The following is an 18,657-nucleotide window of genomic DNA, read 5'->3' as shown; positions in this document are numbered from 1 at the left end:
TTCTGGGAAAAGGAGGCGGGGGAGGGGCTGATAAGGGGGAGAGGACATTTCATTTTCATGTTTTTATCCATTGTACTTGTTGAATTTTATTACTCTGAACAGGTGATCTTATTTTTTAAAAAACAGTGATAAAAAAAAAACAGTGATCACTTGTATGAGGGTTCTGTAGGCCATTTTTGTTATTTATGCTTTAAAATTTTCTGTATTGGAACATGAAAGCTAATAAATTTATTTAAAAAAATTTTTGTTGTGATTTACAATGCTCTATCAATTTCTGTTGCACAGCAAAGTGACCCCGTCACACGTATATACACATTCTTTTTCTCACATTATCCTCCATCATGTTCCATCACAAGTGATTAAATACATAGTTCCCTGTGCTTTACAGCAAGATCCCATTGTTCATCCACTCCTAAATTTACTTGAAAAAGCTTAACTAGAAATTTTTTTTTATGACTTAATAACTAAAACTTGCCAGACAAATATACATTTCCTTTTTGGCTTTTATAAGGCAATATGATTTGCAAAGCAACTAAATATAAAAGAAGCTATCTTGGGTTTGATATTTTATTCATCTGAAAATATTGCTTTCACAAGAGTTTTCTTTCATCATTAAAAGAGTAAACCATTTGCATTTTAAAGATAGGCTTGACTGCGTGAGAAGCAGTCTTCTCCATCTGTGTGATGTTTCTTGCGTTTATTTGATCACAGCATTGAGTCAAGTTTCTTTTTAAATAAGTTTGTCTTTTCATTATGCCTGCGAATATAGTTTAGCCCTCTCAAGGTACTGAAAATACATTTTGGCAAAGTTAAATTTATACAGGACTGTGATTTTTATAAAAGAGAACTTCTGCCCTGCTGTGGCAACACACAGGAATTACATGTGGTCCACAGTCAGAAAAACACAGTTATTGAGTGGAATTGCAGCAGCTTTGCAGAAAAACTAAAAAATGTGCAGATTGACTGTTATTTTCCTTTAAAAATTTTAACGTAAAAAAGTGTGTATAGGGAGTTCCCCCTGAGGCTCAGCGGGTTACAATCCTGACTAGTATCCACAAGGATGCGGGTTCGATCCCTGCCCTCACTCAATGGATTAAGGATCCAGCATTGAGGTGAACTGTAGTGTAGGTCAAAGACGTGGCTCAGATCCCATGTTGCAGTGGCTGTGAGGTAGGCTGGCAGCTCCAGCTCCAGTTTAGCCCCAAGCCTGGGAACTTCTATATGCTGCAGGCGCGGCCCTAAAAGCAAAAACAAGCAAACAAACAAACCAAAGTGTGTATATATTGTGTGTGTATAATTTTTTAAAAATCTGGATCCCCATGCTACATAGCAATCCATCCACTCTTCACAGCAGCTGTCTCAAAGGCTTTACCTCTCTTCCCAACCCAACACTCAGGCCAAGTGGCCTAATAATATCTGCAAGTATAGAAACCACTGAACATGAACTTCTGCAGCCCCCTTTCCCTCTTTGGCCTGTACAAGCATGGGCTTTGGAATCAGCAGGCCAGGGCTCCACTACATCCGGACTGTGTCGAATTGAACATATTGACAATCTCCATAAATCTCAGCTTCCTTATCTGGAAAATGGAATCGGTGACACCTCTATTGCATGGTGTAAAATAAGACAGCCTAGTAAGACGGGAAGTGGTGGCTGGCCTCTTTCTTTAGAAGATGGCTCAAACCCTTTCCAGGGGAAACTTCACCCCTGGTAGGCTCCATCCCCACACTGTTACCATGGCCCTGACTGTGTCCTGTTACTTTACCCCTTCTCCTTCTGCCACCCTCTGTCCCTCCCTCTCCACAATTTTATTCCTTCATCTTATACAAATGTGCCTAAGTCCCACCATCCTTAAATCCCCTTTCTGCTCCCACCTCACCTCTCCTCGTCCTTTCATACCCAGTTGTGTGGGGAGGGATAAATACTCTATCAATTACTACTATTATTATTATTATTATTTTTCAGGTCTGCACCCATGGCATATGGAAGTTCCCAGGCTAGGGGCTGAATCAGAGCTACAGCTGGCAGTCTACACCACAGCTCACGACAACACCAGATCCTTAACCCATTGATCAAGGCCAAGGATCGAACCCTCGTCCTCATGGATACCAGTCAGATTCATTTCTGCTGAGCCACGATGGGAACTCCAATTCACTACTATCATTTTTTTTTTTTTTAAGTTACCATTCACTTCTTCCCTCCACAACCTGGCTTCTCCTGCCATCATGGCACTGAAATTAATGAATTAATTCACCAAACATTTACGGGCATTGACCGCGATACCATGTTCCATGTTCGTAATGAAGTCAGATCCCTGCTCGGGTCACCATAATATTGTGCACTTAACAATATACTCACCATCCAAAGGCCACTGATGACCAATTGTCAAACACAGTGGCTTCTGCTCAGTGTCACTCTACGTGAGTTGCTGGAAACTCCCCTCCTGCACTTTCTCTGGTCCAGCTCTCCCATGGTTCTCTTGCCCCTTTGATCTTGCTGCATCCACTTCGTAGTAACCCCTTAATCACGCGGGTGATTCCCCAGGCATCGCGAGCTATCTTCTTGTTCTCTTCCTTCACTCTTTTAACTTTACTCTGTGAACCTCCTATAATTATGGCCACATTTGGTGGGGGGTGGGGGGAAGGGAGCTCAGGGCTCTGATCAGGTCTGCAAGGAGATCCATGATCCCTCAAAGCAAATGCCCTGCTGGCTCCATCACATGTTTCAGCATTTCATCCACTGATAGGACTCTCACAATCACCTGATGCTGCTGACTCCTGGATCTCTAACCCTGGCCTCTTTCCCAGCCCCACCCAGGGCCCATTCTTCCAGAACAATGGTTCTCACCAGGCAGATGGCAGGACCTCAGCTTCTCGCTCTTGTATCTCCACCTGAGAGGCCTTGGGTGGGTTGGGGGCAATGGGCAGGATGTGCCCACATAACCACACTCCGGGGGCGGGGAGGACGCAGCTCTGCCCCTGCCTGGCTTTTGCATTTGCTGAAGCACCGAGTGACACTGGCTATTTCCCCAGTCTCCTCCTCCGGCTCTGGGAAAAGCTCTCCTCTTTGGTGCAGCTCTTGGACAAAGCTGCAGAGTAGCCTGTGGGCATTATTACAGAGTTCGCTTTCACCAGAGCCTGCTCTATCCAGAATAACCAAGCCTCATACCTATGTGTTGATCAAATTCAAGTGATTCTACCTGCGAAAGATCGTTCCTGGGCCAGAGGCAATGCTGTGTGGTATCCCACGATGTTGATGAAGGCATTCCTCAAGTGCACACAATAGTGATTTTGGAAGCAACATTATGGGCAAGGAAGGAAATCTCGTATTCTGTGTGAATACCTATTTCGGTAGGAACCAAGTGCCTACTGCAGTGTTCCTATGTAGTTAACCTGCTACCACGTGAGTGAGTGGTTCATCCTCCTGGAGAATTGTGGCAGATTGTGGGCTCACTGTTGCTCTGCTGTTGGCAGGTTGGGTGCTTAGCAGTGACTTTAGCCAGATCAGCCCTGATGAGTGAAAGTCCATGCATAACCTCCATCCCTGCTGTCATGGCCCTTCGCTTGTGGACCTGTTGGGCAAGGACAGGAGTGACTGGGGAAAGAGGATGACTGAGGTCCACAGGATGCATCATCTTATCCATCTGATTATGAATATCCTTCCCTACACAGGTTGCTCTTTGGTGGATATGCACATGGGGCACAAATACCTTCACACATCATACCTATACAGAGAGGTTTATCCACACGGCTCTCCTCCAGACCTCCTTGACAATTTTCCATTCTGTTCTTTTTGATTCCCTGAAAATGCATTCAGCCAAATGATTAGCCACTGCCTGTGAATCACTATAGACCTGCAACTCTGGCCATCATTCCTTCCAGGTAAAAGGAACAACCCTGTACAGTGCTAACACTCTGCCTGCTGGGAAGAATTCCCCTCATCGCTTGTTTCAAGTGAGGCTCCCATGCAAAGCCATTGCCTTTCAGGTCGTGCCAGCACCTTGTGCGCAACTATCCGTAAAACAGGCCCCCGTTTTGTCTTCTTCAGTTAACTGGTCGGAGGGCCCTTTCCTTAATGCCCCATGTAGAGGCTGAGAGAGAAGAGACAATGCAACAGGAATGTGGGCCATGAGCATCTGGAATGGTTCTCATGCAATTTACATGTACCTTCAGGATGCACTCGAGCCTCATCTCTTGCATAACACTTTCGTTCGATGATGGAATGATGCTGTGGAACCCACATTTACGGGTTGATAGGTCAGACAATGACAAACTGGTGGTGGCTGGTTCAGGTTCCACGGTGACTTGTTGCCCATGGTCAATAGCAGAGTCTCTGCTAAAGGCCCAGTGGCAAGCCAGAAGCTGTTTCTCAAAGGAAATTATTTATCTGCAGAGGATCCCATAGGCTGGCTCTCCGGCTTTAGGGCTCTATGCTGTAATTCACTTAAAGGGACTTCTCAAAAGCTTCATAGAGCATCCCTACCTGCTACAGACAGCACAAATGATATTGGATCTGCTGAGTCATATGGACCAAGTGACAGCACTTTGCTTGGCAGGCTGGACCTGTTACATAGCTTTTGCTTGTTCTGGATCCTGCTCAAAACTAGCAGTTTGGATTACTCACTAAATAGATTAGAATAATATGACCAAATGAGGTATATGTTGCTTCCAAATTCCCAAGTGGTTTCTTGAGCAATGTGCTTCATTCTTAGTGGAAGGAGGAATCAGATGCAGTAGCTACCCTTTACCTTGGAAGGAATATCTCACATGTTACAAATTACTAGACCCCTAGAAATTTCACTGAGAAGCCCACATTTTTTTTGGGGGGGGAGGGCCTCACCTGTGGCATATGGAAGTTCCTGGGCCAGGGGTCGAATCTGAGCTGCAGCCGAGGCCTACACCACAGCTTGCAGCAATGCCAGGTCCTTAACCCACTGTGGCAGGCCAGGAATCAAACCTGTAACCCAGTGCTCCCAAGATACCACCAATACTGTTGTGCCACAGCGGGAACTCTAAGATCCATCTTTCTTTTATAAGAGCCAAACTGGCTAACTGAATGAAACATGGTAGGAATTGCCACTCTGTATCTTTCAAGTCCTTGATGGTGGCATCAATCTCTGTAGTCACTTCTGATTGATTGTTTCAGAAGGTGAAGGTAGTTCTATTGGTTTTACTTAGAGTTTCTACCATTAGAGCCCTCACTCGGTGGGTCAGAAACCAAGGTGGGGATTCTTCCATACCCGAAAATGTTTACTCCAATTGTACTTTCCAGAACTAATGAATGACAGTATGGTATCTGCCAAGAGGTAGATAGTTAGCTAATGTTAATGTCTTTTCTGAAGCTATAAAAGAAGCTTAAAGACTTTTAATTTCTATGTTTTTCCTTAGTATTTTTCAATGCAACATATTTTTTAATTGTTCCAAAGTTTTTCCTTATTTATAAAGCTATAGGAATTTCAGAAACAGTGTGTTTTATAGTCCCCAGGAAAACTTCCTATATAAATACACTTCATTACTGGTGTTATTAGTGACCCTCTTATAAACTAAGATGAATGTACCTTCCTTAATACACACTAAGACCCTAGAGAAATGCTCACTATTGAACAGTAAGGGCAGTCTGTATTTAGAATTAAATGCTGCAATGTTTTATAAATATTTTTATTATTATGGTATTTAAACAATTTCTCAGTAATTGAATCACTAACTGAAAGTACAGAACCAAAGCATTCCATCCTGTAAAAAACCCTGAGCTCAGTAACAAACAGAGAGCACAAAACATTGGCTCACTAATAAAAGTATCAGTCTTTATTTATATAATCATTGGCTCAAAAATAAAACTATCAGTCTGGATTTATATAATCAGTCATTTGAACGCTTATTCTAAAAGGAAACAGATACTTGCAGAATCTTAAGAGAGTATACCGAAAAGAAAAACTAAACAGAAAGCAAAAAACTTGTTTAGGCTATCTAGTCTATCCCTAAAGACAAATTCTCTTTCATGTCATTTCTTCCACTTGGAATATAAACATAGCTCAGGCAAGAGATGATAGTGGCTTCCAATAGACTGGTAAATATGGAATGGAAAGTAGTGGATGAATTAAAGATATTTTTAATAGTACAGCCCAAAAGGCCTGCTGATATTTTGGATATGGATGTTTAATAAAGAGAGAAACCCGGATGATTTCAAGATTTTCAACCCGAAAGATTTTAGCATTTACGAAAACAGGGGAGGGCACAGGTTATTTAAAATAGTATTTTGGTCGTGTCAAGTTATCCACGTTAGGCATCTTGTAGAGCTGTCTTCTTGACCTTTGTGAGAGATCTAAACTGGATATATATTTTTAAATTTTATATTAATTTAGCGATTAGAGTGAACAATTGTTATTTTTATTTTTTTCCTTTTTTGGCCGCCCCGCGGCATATGGAGTTCTTGGGCCAGGGGTCAGATCCGATCTGCAGTTGTGACCTAAGCCGCAGCTGTGCCAACGCCAGCTCCCTAACACTGTGCCTGGCTGGCCGATCGAACCTGCATCCCAGCTCTCCTGAGACCCTGATCCTTTTGCGCCACAGCGGGAACTCCAACAACTGTTATTGCTATCACCACTGCCACATCAGGAAGTAAAAGCTCAGCAACCTAGGGCTTTCTCAAGCTCTTGAAAAACCCGCTAATAAGAAAAGCAGAGATTTCCCAACCTCTTCATTCATCCTCTGGCTCTGGGAAACTAGAGCGTCCCGCGTCCAATCAGCTTCCAAATCCCTAGCGTCAGCAAGTGGGCGGGGCTCAGGCGGATTCCGTTCCCTCTCCTCCTCTCGCTTGGCCACGTCTGAAGCCCTGCAGGTCCGTGAAGGTACATAAATCACCTGCTTATTAACTGGAAATAACCGAGCTTTTAATTTAAATTTTTGCTTCACGAAATTGTTTTGTTTTGTTTTAAGTCATGACACTTATTTGTTTTTATGGTTTCTTCTTTTCTTCTATGAGTGTGTAAACTGCCACTGAGCTTTGCAGACCTGCCATTCCCTCCCCGCGCATGCGCCGGAGAAGGGGAGGGCGGGCCCATTTCCGGGTGGCGCGTGGGGCTTGAGGCCGAGAGCAGTCCCTGCCGCCACCAACATGGAGACTTTGTACCGAGTCCCGTTCTTAGTGCTCGAATGCCCCAACCTGAAGCTGAAGAAGCCGCCCTGGGTGCACATGCCGTCGGCTATGACTGTGTACGCTCTGGTGGTGGTGTCTTACTTCCTCATCACCGGAGGTAACTCGGCCTGGCTGGGGCTCCAGAGGCGCCGAGGCGCGGAGAGCCGGCGGGGGCGCGTCTGATCAGTCGCCTCTCAGCCTGGGAAAGCATCGCTCTGCTCTCGATCTTTTCGGAGGGTGGAGGGAAGTTCTGGGGTCCCAAGTGTTAACGGTCTGAAGGTTTATTTGCCCTCACGCCCTGTCCTATATTTTGAGAGAATTAATGTTCTCACTCCCGTTGCCATCCCTTTTCTGGTCTCTTAGCCAAGTCATCCGAGTCGAATAATGTATTTTTCAAGCCCAGATTGTTGTATTTTTTATTGCATGCCTTAAGTCGTTTGACAAAGACCCTGGGAAAATCTCTTCTGGCCCATTCTATCTCCTTGGTTGGCCAAAAGGTCTTGGCACTTTTACCTTCTCTTTGTCCACGGTCTCTGGAAACTTGGAAGAGACTGGACAGTCCTTAGGTTTGTGAGCTCAAAACTAAGAGTTTGGTCTTGTTTTTGGCCCGCTCAGCAATAAATATGAAAGGAGTTTTGATACATATTTGAGCTAAGAGATTTGCAGAAGGTAGCGTATCAGAGAGCGGAAGTTGAGAATTCAAAGAATAAGGAAAATAGCATTACTTTCGAACACTTCTGCATAATCATCTTATCCTGCCCTTTGCAAAGGGGGCGTCGCTTTGTATAGTGGTGAGTTGGCAATCCAGCTACGGTCTTTTCATAGCCACCACCCTTTCAAGCCGCAGTTTCATGATTTAGTCAACACTGCTACTGCACTTTCAGATTTGGGGAAGTGGGGTATTTAATTTGGAAATTATAAAATTAAAGCTCAACAGATGAGGGACAGCAAGAGCAGATAGTTCTACTTTTAAGGGATTGTTGTGGACCTCTTCATTTTTATACATATTTTTAAGAATAGTTGGCACTGAAGAAGGAAGTATCTGAAATCATGTGAGCTTAGTTCTAGGATGAACCTTTGGATTCAACCTCCTCTCAAATCTAGAATAGCTACAGTTACCTTATGTTCATTTAAATAAATTACATATCACATATTTTTTATGTTGATAAGATACTGTCCTAGCATTGCATTAGCATTAACATTTGCTTAGCACCTTAATAGGTGCTGCATCAAATAAACCATTTAAAGTGAGTGTGGCTTTTTTTTTTTTTTTTTTTCTTAATAAATAAGGCTTCATATGCTAGACCTCTTTCCTATAACCCTTACCTTCCTAGAAGCTAGGGCCTTTGCTAGAAGCCTCATAGTTTTCATTCTAGCTGCTTTTCCCCTGTTGATTGTTTTAACAGTGAGATGCATTTTTTTCTTTCTTTTTAAACGGCTGCACTGGGAGTTCCCTTTGTGGCTCAGCGGTAGGATCCATGAGGATTCGGGGTCCATCCCTGGCCTCGCTAAGTGGGTTAAGTATCCGGCGTTGCAATGACCTGTGGTGTAGGTCGCAGACTCAGCTTGGATCCTGCATTGTTGTGGTGTAGGCTAGCAGTTGTGGTTCCGATTTGATCCCTAGCCTGGGCCTGGGCACTTCCATATGCCACATTTGTGGTCCTAAAAAAATTAAAATAAATAAATAAATGGTGCAGCTGAGGCACATGGAAGTTCCAGGGCTAAGGGTTGAATTGGAGCTGCAGCTGAGGCCTGTGCCACAGCCACAGCAATGTTGGATCCCTAACCCACTAAGCAAGGCCAGGGATGGAACCCACATCCTCACAGAGACAATGTTGGGTCCTTAACCTGCCAAACTGCAATGAAAACTCCGTAATGAGAAGATTCTTTGCCCTAATTTCTGGGAGAAAGTGAAAGGACACCTTTTAGTGGCCAAGACCATGAGCTATCTCATAACAAGGAGTTGGTTTTGCCACTGGAAAGTAGTCTTCTAAAAACCATATGTAGCTTTATAAGCAGTGTTTATTCCTGAGAAATATTCAGCAAAGAATGTATTGAGTCCCTGTTAAGTGTTAGGCATTAGGTACTGGGAACAACAATGAACGAAACGGGTAAGGGCCCTGTCCTTCTGAAGCTTATAATTTTATAATTTTTTTTTTTTTGCTTTTTAAGGCCCCACCTGCGGCATATGGAAGTTCCCAGGCTAGGGACTGAATTGGTGCTATTGCTACACCACAGCCACAGCTAAGAGGGATCCGAGCCACATCTGCGACCTAGACCACAGCTCACAGCAATGCTGGATCCTTAACCCATTGAGCAAGGCCAGGGATCGAACCTGCATCCTCATGGGTACTAGTTGGGTTTGTAACCATGGAGCCACAACAGGAACTTGCTAAATTTTTTTCCATGACATCATTTTTTCCATTGTAAATTGCCGCAAGTGCATTGAATAAGAACAAGAGATTATAAGAAAATAATGAGAGTTGGGACCATCATTTACTTTGGCGTGTGGTTCCTGAGGAAGTGACATGTTAGCCAAAATCTGAAAGATTAGGGGAAAGGGTATGTGAGGCAAAGGGACAAATAATGGACAAATGTGGGCCTGAGAGAACAGTTAGGTGGGTTTTGTAGTTGAGTTAGACTATGTAAGTTTGGTGGCATCACAGACGGAGGAGGATATAATGAAAGATATTTTGGAAGTAGAGTCTGTAGATCTTGAAGATAGATGGATTGGATATAAGGGGAGAATGAGCTGTGAAGGAATCCTCCTGGTGTCTGGTTTGAGCACCAAGGAAATGGAAGTGTCATTTTCTAAGGCTGAAGAAATGAAGGTTTTGGTGGGGAATGGTGAGTCTGGAGGTCACTTGGGGATATATCATAGTTGGACATAACCAAATGTAATTAGTTGGATGTGTCAAGTTTGCAAATGTGAGTCTGGAAGTGAGAAAGAAGTTCATTGATGCTGGTCAATAACAGATGTTTTCTGAACTCCGCCCATAAGCCAAATACTGAAGAACATTAGCAAAAGTTTCTGTTCTTAGGGAGCTTACATCTAATTTTAATAGTGTTAACATTATCTGGTAGCTGTTGGCACCTTGAGAGTCGTTAGCCTAGAAAAACCTTGGGAAGGGATAAGTTCAATGGGGAGAGAATGTAGAAAAAGAAGACAATGGGTCCAGACCTAAGGAACTCCGAACATGTATTGCTTTCTTAGAACAGGAGGCTTAGCTAGAGAGGTAGCAAGAAAACATGGACAGGAGTATCACAAAGGCCTTGAGAAGCCATTGTTCCCCCCAAAAAATGGATTTAGTAAACTGGATTGAGAGCTGCCAGGAAACCTCCTAAGATGAGAACTGAAAAGTGTCCTTTGGAGGTTCTCATGTCATGGTGATGCAGCAGAAAGCATCCATGAGGATGCAGGTTCAATCCCTGGCCTTGCTCAGTGGGTCAGGGATCCTGCATTGCCATGAGCAGTGGTGCAGGTCACAGACTCGGCTCGGATCCTGAGTTGCTGTGGCGTAAGCCGGCAGCTGTAGCTCTGATTCTTCCCCTAGCCTGAGAACCCCCATATGCTGCAGGTGTGGCCTTGAAAATCAAAAAAAAAAAAAAAAAAAAGTGTTCTTCGAATTTGACAACACGGGGATCCTTAACCACCTTCGCTAGTGACATCAGTGGTGGCAGAAGCCAGATCAGAGTGAGCTGAAGAGTGAAGTGTCAGTGAGATAATGGAAACAGCATGCTTACCAAATATTTTTTTTTTCCAGAAAGAAACATGGCTCCCTTTCAAAAAGGAAGCATAGAGATAGCATGTTAACTTGGAGGATCTGGTGTCAAGGGAAGTTTGATGTAGGGAACAAGAGATTGAAAATACAGGAAAAAGAAGAGAGAGCCAAAAGAACAGAGTCTTTAAGATGTCAAGGGGGGGCAGAGTCCTGATTATTGCAAAAGAGACCCCATGTTGATGGGAGGAGGGACTCTTCCTCTGTCATAATGGAAAAAGTCGGTGAGGGTGCATGCAGGTACCAGTCTGTAGATTGGGTGAAGGTGCAGGGGAATTAGGGAATTCCTAAGTGACTGTTTCCGTGATACAGGAAGGTTCCCAAGCTAGGGGTCACATTGGAGCTGCTGCCAGCCTACGCCACAGCCACAGCAATGTGGGATCTGAGCCGTCAATGACCCACACCACAGCTCACAGCAACACCGGATCCTCATGGTTACTAGTCGGGCTCATCACCCCTGAGCCACAACAGAAACTCCTCCTGTAAATGATTGTTTTGTTAGTCACAGGTGAGGGAGGCAGTCTTGCTATGCCAAAGAAAAACTAGCAGTGAGAGTGATGGAAGACTGGAGAAAATAAAGAGTAGATGATGACAGTGGGAGATTGGGAAAAACGGGTTTGGTGGATGTTACCATAACTGATTATGATGACATAATGGCATAATGATGGATATTAACATTAATGACCATGAGTCTCTAATGCCAGTTGGCTTAATGGTGTAATTTTAAAATGTCTTATTTTACTTTTGGCTTTTTTCTTTAGGACCACACCCGAGGCGTATGGAAGTTCCCAGGCTAGGAGTCACATCAGAGCTGTAGCTGCCAGCCTACACCATAGCCCCAGCGATGCCACAGCCCAGCCTTGTCTGTGACCTACAGCACAGCTCATAGCAGTGTTGGATCCTTAACTCACTGAGCAGGGCCAGGGATTGAACCCACATCCTCATGGATACTAGTTGGGTTCTTTACCACTGAGCCACAACAGGAACTCCTTATTTTATTTTTAAGCAAGAAAATTTCTCTGGTTACCTCTTAATTTATAAAAACAAATCCAAAAATAAGTGGAATATTTACTTAAACTAAAAATAGACTTTAATGTCAGATCTCCTTTATCGTGGAGTCATTCTGCAGTTTAGAAATAGTTAATGAATTTCTTTTATGAAATACCTCTTTTGGAGATAATGCTGTTTTATGGGTCATTCTAAAACACTGAGTAGAATTTCCGAATGGTTTTTCTGATGTCTAGGAGATCAGTTGGGCCTCATATGATTGTAATAATACATCAAAGCAGTTCCATTTAAATATATACGAACCTTTAGAGACAGGTAGAAACTCTAATTCTATTTTTAAACTAGGAATCCAATCTAATCTATATCGTTGTCTTTCATTTAGGAATAATTTATGATGTTATTGTCGAACCTCCAAGTGTCGGCTCTATGACTGATGAGCACGGCCATCAAAGACCAGTAGCTTTCTTGGCCTACAGGTAAAAGAAACCATGTTGAATGATTTGCTGGTGGGACGGACGCTTGCTGGGGCATGCCTGCTTAAAGATACAGTGCCGGAGTTTCTGTTGTGGCTCAGTGGAAACCAATCTGACTAGTATCCATGAGGACGCAGGTTCACCCCCTGGCCTTGCTCAGTGGGTTAAGGATCCGGCATTGCTGTGAGCTGTGGTGTAGGTCGAAGAGGCGGCTCAGATCTAGCATTGCTGTGGCTGTGGTATAGACCAGCAGCAATAGCTCTGATTAGACCCCTAGCCTGGGAACCTCCATATGCCGCTGGTGTGACCCTAAAAAGCGAAAAGCAAAAAAAGAAAAATTTGTGGGAGTTCCTGTCATGGCACATCGGAAACAAACTCAACTAGTGTCCATGAGGATGCGGGTTTGATCCCTGGCTTCGCTCAGTGGGTTGTGGATCCAGCATTGCCTTGAGCTGTGGTGTAGGTTGCAGATGCGGCTTGGATCCCACGTTGCTCTGGCTGTAGCGTAGGCTGGCAGCTGTAGCTCCAATTCGACCTCTAGCCTGGGGACTTCTATACACCTTAGTTAACAATGCTTGCTTTTAAAAAACTTCCCTTTGAAACAAGAGGCTTATTAATTATTATAAAACTCAGGAAACATTTCTAATCCAAAATTAATTTGAAATTGATGGTAGAAATTTAAATAGCAGAATTTTTAAAAGCTAAAGTTCTGGATAAAGGGTTCATGTGCATACAACAGTTGGCTTTTTAAGCTAATAATTCAAGTGTATGTATTGATTTTATATACACAATTGTGCTAGTAGAAGTTTTAAAACTTTTTTTGAATGTAAGCTCCTCGAAGACAGATTTTTGTCTGTTTTGTTCATTGTTATATCCACAGGACGTGGAACATCAATAGGCTCTCAATAGATGTTTATCAAAATGAATATCCAGGAATATGGTAAAATAGTTGTAGGTGTAAGAATAAAAAATAAACACAAATATTTTTAGCAGACATAGGAATTTGAATCTAAGGAAAAAGTTCTTTTTTGTTTTTATGGCAATTTTCATTTATTCTTACGCTGTGTTTTTTTTTTTTTTTTTCCAGAGTAAATGGACAATATATTATGGAAGGACTCACATCCAGCTTCCTGTTTACAATGGGAGGTTTAGGTTTCATAATCCTAGACCGATCCAATGCACCAAACATTCCAAAACTCAACAGATTTCTTCTTCTCTTCATCGGATTCGTCTGTGTCTTACTGAGTTTTTTCATGGCTAGAGTATTCATGAGAATGAAACTGCCGTAAGTTATTGAGTACTTTGGGTAATAAGCATCTTAACTTGCAGATTGGTGAAATAGTTACCTGGATCACATAAAAATCACAGGAGACTTAACCTTCATTTAAACAGATGAAAAATTTGAGAACCAAAGAAATTTGTGACTTACTCAAGGTTATAGCTGTAGTTAGTAGCAAAATTGAGACAAATAGGTCTTCCTGACCTTTATCTCCACGCATATTCATGAGAAAATTCAGTTATTTTGCTGTGGTATCAAGAACCACTGACTGGAGATGTTTCTTTAAAGTGCTTTTTAGTAATCTATAGCATGTGGAGTTCCCACAGTAATAGTAGAAATATTTTGAGCTATTGCTGCTGCTCTTTGAATGTTGATATGACCATGGAACACTCATTAAGACTTGGACACGGAGTTCCCGTCGTGGCTTAGTGGTTAACAAATCTGACTAGGAACCATGAAGTTGTGGGTTCGATCCCTGGCCTTGCTCAGTGGGTTAAGAATCCGGCGTTGCTGTGAGCTTGGTATAGGTTGCAGTCGAGGCTCAGATCCCGCGTTGCTGTGGCTCTGGCATAGGCCGGTGGCTACAGCTCCAATTAGACTCCTAGCCTGGGAACCTCCATATGCTGAGGGTGCGGCCCTAGAAAAGAACCAAAAAAAAAAAAAAAGAAAGACTTGGACAGGAAAGGAGTTACTGCCTCTTCAAAAAGATGAGGAAAGGATTTCTCATGTATGTATATGAAAGCTATATTAGTTATATATCATATATTTATTATGTATTAGATTATTATTCGTATATATTAGATTATTTTGATTCAGAAAACATAATATCTTTAGAACAAAAATAAATTGGTCTTATAGCAACTTTTAAAATTCTGTTGGAGATCATTCATTTGAAATGTGGACAAGTCTGATCACATTCTTTTTTTTTTTTTTGTCTTTTTGCCTTTTCTAGGGCTGCTTCCGCAACATATGGAGATTCCCAGGCTAGGGGTCTAATTGGAGCTGTAGCCACCGGCCTATGCCAGGAACACAGCAACTCGGGATCTGAGCCTCGTCTGCAACCTCCACCATAGCTCACGGCAACGCTGGATCCTTAACCCACTGAGCAAGGCCAGGGATCGAACCTGCAACCTCATGGTTCCTAGTTGGATTCGGTAATCACTGTGCCACGACGGGAACTCCGTGATCACATTCTTTTTGATGTCCCATCATATATAAGCAGTTTGATATAAAATAAGTGGGATAGCGACAATGACAAGACAGTAAAAACCACCAGTACCATGAGTTTTTTCAGATCAAATAAGTTGCTAGCATCTGAGATAAAAGTTGGCTATGCTATAAGATGCTTCCTGGTAACATCCAGAGTTTTAGTCTCACAAAGAGTCTGGTATCATCTTTAACAAGAGGTACCTTTATTTTGTTTGTTTATTATTTATTTATTTATTTATTTATTTTTGCCTTTTTAGGGCCACACCCGAGGCATATGGAGGTTCCCAGGCTAGGGGTCAAATCAGAGCTGTAGCTGCTGGCCTGCACCACAGCCCCAACAACACGGGATCCCAGCCATGTCTGTGACCTACACCAGAGCGCACGGCAACGCCGAGGGATCCTTAACCTGATGAGCGAGGCCAGGGATTGAACCCTCATCCTTATAGATATTAGTCAGGTTCGTTACCGCTGAGCTGCTGCAGGAACTCCAAGAGGTACCTTTAAAAAGGAGAGAGCAGTAGCAGTGAAATGGGAAATAAATTTTCCCATTTACACGTTTTAAAAGACCTGATATCTTCCCTACTGATATGATTTTACAATCCAGAACATAGCTTTATTTGATGCATGAGCATAAAGTTACTGATTACAAGGAAGAATACCACAACAGATAATTCTATCAAGAGAGAAATGCCCAAAAGTGCATGTTCACCTATCAGTATAGGCAGATGACAGGAAGCTGTCTCTAAAGAGTCCTGAGCACTTTTGTGTCATAGTTTGAGCCAGCTGTTGAGTAATCTTCTTGAACCTTGGTTTTTTCTTGTGAAGCTTAGATTTTTTGTTTTCTTTTTTTTTTTCTTCGGTCGTGCCCAGGGCATGTGGAACTTCCTGGGCCAGGGACTGAACCCACCTCACAGCAGTCACTCACACTGCTGCAGTGACAACACTGTATCCTTAACCTGCTGCACCACAGCGGGAACTCTCTTGTGAAGCTTAGGTCTTAGAGTATGTTTTTTGTGAAGTATCAGGCAGTATAGCAGCATGTTTACGTGGAGCTCTTCAGAGTCTACATACATCGAAAAAGCCTTTTTTAAAAATTCATTTTGCAAGGGGATGGAAGGGTGAGAAGTATTGGGTTGTCTCAGAGTTGTGCAGGTAGTGGTATGAGATGAAAATTCTCTTCTCTGTACCCAGAGCGTGGATTGGCCAGGCTAATAGAAAAGGGCAAATGCAGTCTGGGGAGATCACATTGGCTGAACATAGATCTAAGCCCTTTAGGGAATCAGGTGAGTCTAGGAGCTGGCAGGGAGGAAAATCACATTCTTGAGTGTCTGTTATGTGTCAGCCGCTCTAGTAGATCTCAACCCTGTGACGTAGTTTTTTATCTCCACCTTGGAGATGAAGCAAATTGAGACTCGGAATTAAGAATAGCTCCTGTTTGTCAAGTGCCTATTACCATGAGTAGCAGTTACTATATTAGCAATTCTCTTATATAATCCTTCAAATGCTTTGATATAACTCCATTTTACCGAGGAAGAAACTGAGTGAGATTTGCCCAGACGTACCCCCTAGTGGTAGAGGCAGGGTTAAAAGCAGAGAAGTTCTAAAGGCATCAGCAGGGACCGGGGGTTTTAAAACCTCCCCCCCCTTCCCCTTTTTTTTTGGCTGCACCCCTAGGCCTATGGAAGTTCTCAGGCCAAGGACTGAATCTGAGCTGCATCTGCAGCCTGTGCCACAGCTGTGGCAACACCAGATCCTTAACCCACTGTGCCAGGCTGGGGATTGAAATGTGCCTCTGCAGCCACCCAAGCCGCTGCAGTCAGATCCTTAACCCTTTCTTAATGATAGTTGTAAATGCTTTTTCTATTTTTCTCTTGATCCTGCAGATCCTTAATAATAATAGGTTGTAAGGATTTATTGGAAAAGGAAAAGTCGGGAACTTTGTGAAAGCAGACTTAACGCCTTAATTTAAGGGGGCTTTCAGGAGTTCCTTTCGTGGCTCGGCAGTAACGAATCTGACTAGGATCCATGAGGACGCAGGTTCAATCCCTGACCTTGCTCAGTGGGTTAAGGATCTGGCCTTGCCATGAGCTGTGGTGTAGGTTGCAGATGAGGCCTGGATCTTGTGTTACTGTGGCTGTAGTGTAGGCTGACAGCTGCAATTCCAATTTAACCCCTAGTCTGGGTGTGTTCCTAAAAAGCAAAAAAAAATATAGAAGGTTGGGGGGGAGTGGGTTTTAGGGCCCACCTTGGACACTTAGGGCTCAGAGCTACAGCTAACGCCACTGCCTGCCAACAGGACATTTCCTAAAGAAACAGAGATGCAGGGGAGACGCATCTGCACACTGTTTTCAGAGGGTTCAAGGGCTTACTTCCCAGGCAGAAACAGCTCCTGGCCTTCCCACTTTCTCCTCTGGTAATATTAGAATTTTTAGGAAATCTAAACCAGCTTCTTTGCATAAAAAGGTTTATGATTTTTGTTGGATTGTGAGAGGCCAAAGGAAATTGATTCTGACTCTTAGCTTTAACTTTTCCGTCACATTTTCTTTTCTTTGCCTTCTTTTTTCCTCATCCTTTATTGTTCAGCATATTGGTTTGTAACGTTGTCTTTTGAGGGAGAAGGATGATGGAACCAAGGCCCGGTAATATATTTAGTTATTTGGGGGCAAGATAGGAAGTAGGAACCATGGTGAGGGGTCACGCAATTCTATTTTCAGATTGTCATTTGATTCATCATAAAATTTGTTTGGGACACTTTGAAATGTTGCTTCCTTTTCACTTTTTGTGTTTATACATTTTATTTTTACAGGGGCTATCTGATGGGATAGAGTACCTTTTTAGAAGAAATCAGTGGATACTGAATTTGCTCCTGTTAACGAAGTTTTCAAAGGCTGTACCAGTCCTCTGATAAGAAATATAGAAAAGGAGGAAAAGTGGCAGAAAAGAAACATCTAGTGAAAATGTAGGAAGCATAATAAAGCTTGGACTAGAATGTCTTTTTGGTATCAAAGAGACAAGCTTATCAGTATTTTGTCCTGCTGGTCTATACTGACGTACCAATGATATTAAGTGGCATTTCCTTCTTTTTTTTTCATTTCTTAAAGAAAATGTACTTCATTTCTACAACTGTAATATTGAATAAAGTGATTATTTTTTACAGTCCCCTTACCGTTTTTTGGAGGCGACATTTCTGACCTTCACAAATTAATGTACAATCAGGAAGTGAGATCCCATAAGCTGAGAACTCTGGACAGCTAGTCAGCCTTTCCCGTGGTGCTTTGCCTTTAAACAGAGTGTGTGACAGTACATGATTTCAGATATGTCTGTAAGACTGTTTGCTGAACAATAAGATGTATGAAAGGAGCAGAAATAAATAATTTTTCTAATTAATGCCTTTTATTTTGTTTCTTAATTGACTGATGGTATTAATCCTTGATCTGTAGTTAGCCACTCCCATCTTATGAGGTTTTTTTTTTTTTGTCTTTTGTCTTATTTTAGGGCCACACCCATGGCATAGGGAGGTTGCCAGGCTAGGTCTAATTGTAGCTACAGCTGCCCGTCTATGCCACAGCCACAGCAACGCCAGATCCGAGCATTGTCTGTGATCCACCCACAGCTGACCGCAACGCTGGATCCTTAACCCACTGAGTGAGGCCAGGGATTGAACCCGCAACCTCATGGTTCCTAGTCGGATGTTCTTCCACTGCACCAAGATGGGAACACCTTTTTTTTTTTTTTTTGTCTGTGACTCTTAAGCTACTGTTGGTAGCCTGAAACCTC

General features: G+C 42.8%; 1 protein-coding gene across 1 annotated transcript; it reads left to right on the top strand.

Annotated features, from left to right (window-relative positions):
- The first annotated feature begins 7,052 nt into the window (after positions 1-7,052).
- Positions 7,053-18,267, top strand: OSTC (oligosaccharyltransferase complex non-catalytic subunit). Its single transcript, XM_003129258.5, has 4 exons — positions 7,053-7,250; positions 12,302-12,395; positions 13,480-13,677; positions 17,687-18,267. The coding sequence occupies exons 1-4, from the start codon at positions 7,112-7,114 to the stop codon at positions 17,703-17,705; spliced, it is 450 nt and encodes a 149-aa protein (XP_003129306.2). The 5' UTR covers positions 7,053-7,111; the 3' UTR covers positions 17,706-18,267.
- The last annotated feature ends 390 nt before the right edge of the window (positions 18,268-18,657 follow it).

The sequence above is a fragment of the Sus scrofa genome, chromosome 8 (genome assembly GCF_054392235.1).
Source record: "Sus scrofa isolate SSC_HxYL_T2T_F1_AM1 chromosome 8, Sscrofa_HxYL_maternal_Yorkshire_Landrace_v2.0, whole genome shotgun sequence".
NCBI lineage: Eukaryota > Metazoa > Chordata > Mammalia > Artiodactyla > Suidae > Sus > Sus scrofa.
The sequence above is the reverse complement of the archived record's forward strand: the minus strand, read 5'-3'. Positions and strand labels throughout refer to the sequence as shown.

What these genes read in the sequence shown, in the direction of transcription:
- OSTC (XM_003129258.5), top strand. Translation starts at nt 7,112, where the DNA reads ATGGAGACTTTGTACCGAGTCCCGTTCTTAGTGCTCGAATGCCCCAAC. An exon ending in TTACTTCCTCATCACCGGAG is followed by an intron (nt 7,251 to 12,301) that starts GTAACTCGGCCT and finishes TCTTTCATTTAG; the next exon opens with GAATAATTTATGATGTTATT. An exon ending in GTAGCTTTCTTGGCCTACAG is followed by an intron (nt 12,396 to 13,479) that starts GTAAAAGAAACC and finishes TTTTTTTTCCAG; the next exon opens with AGTAAATGGACAATATATTA.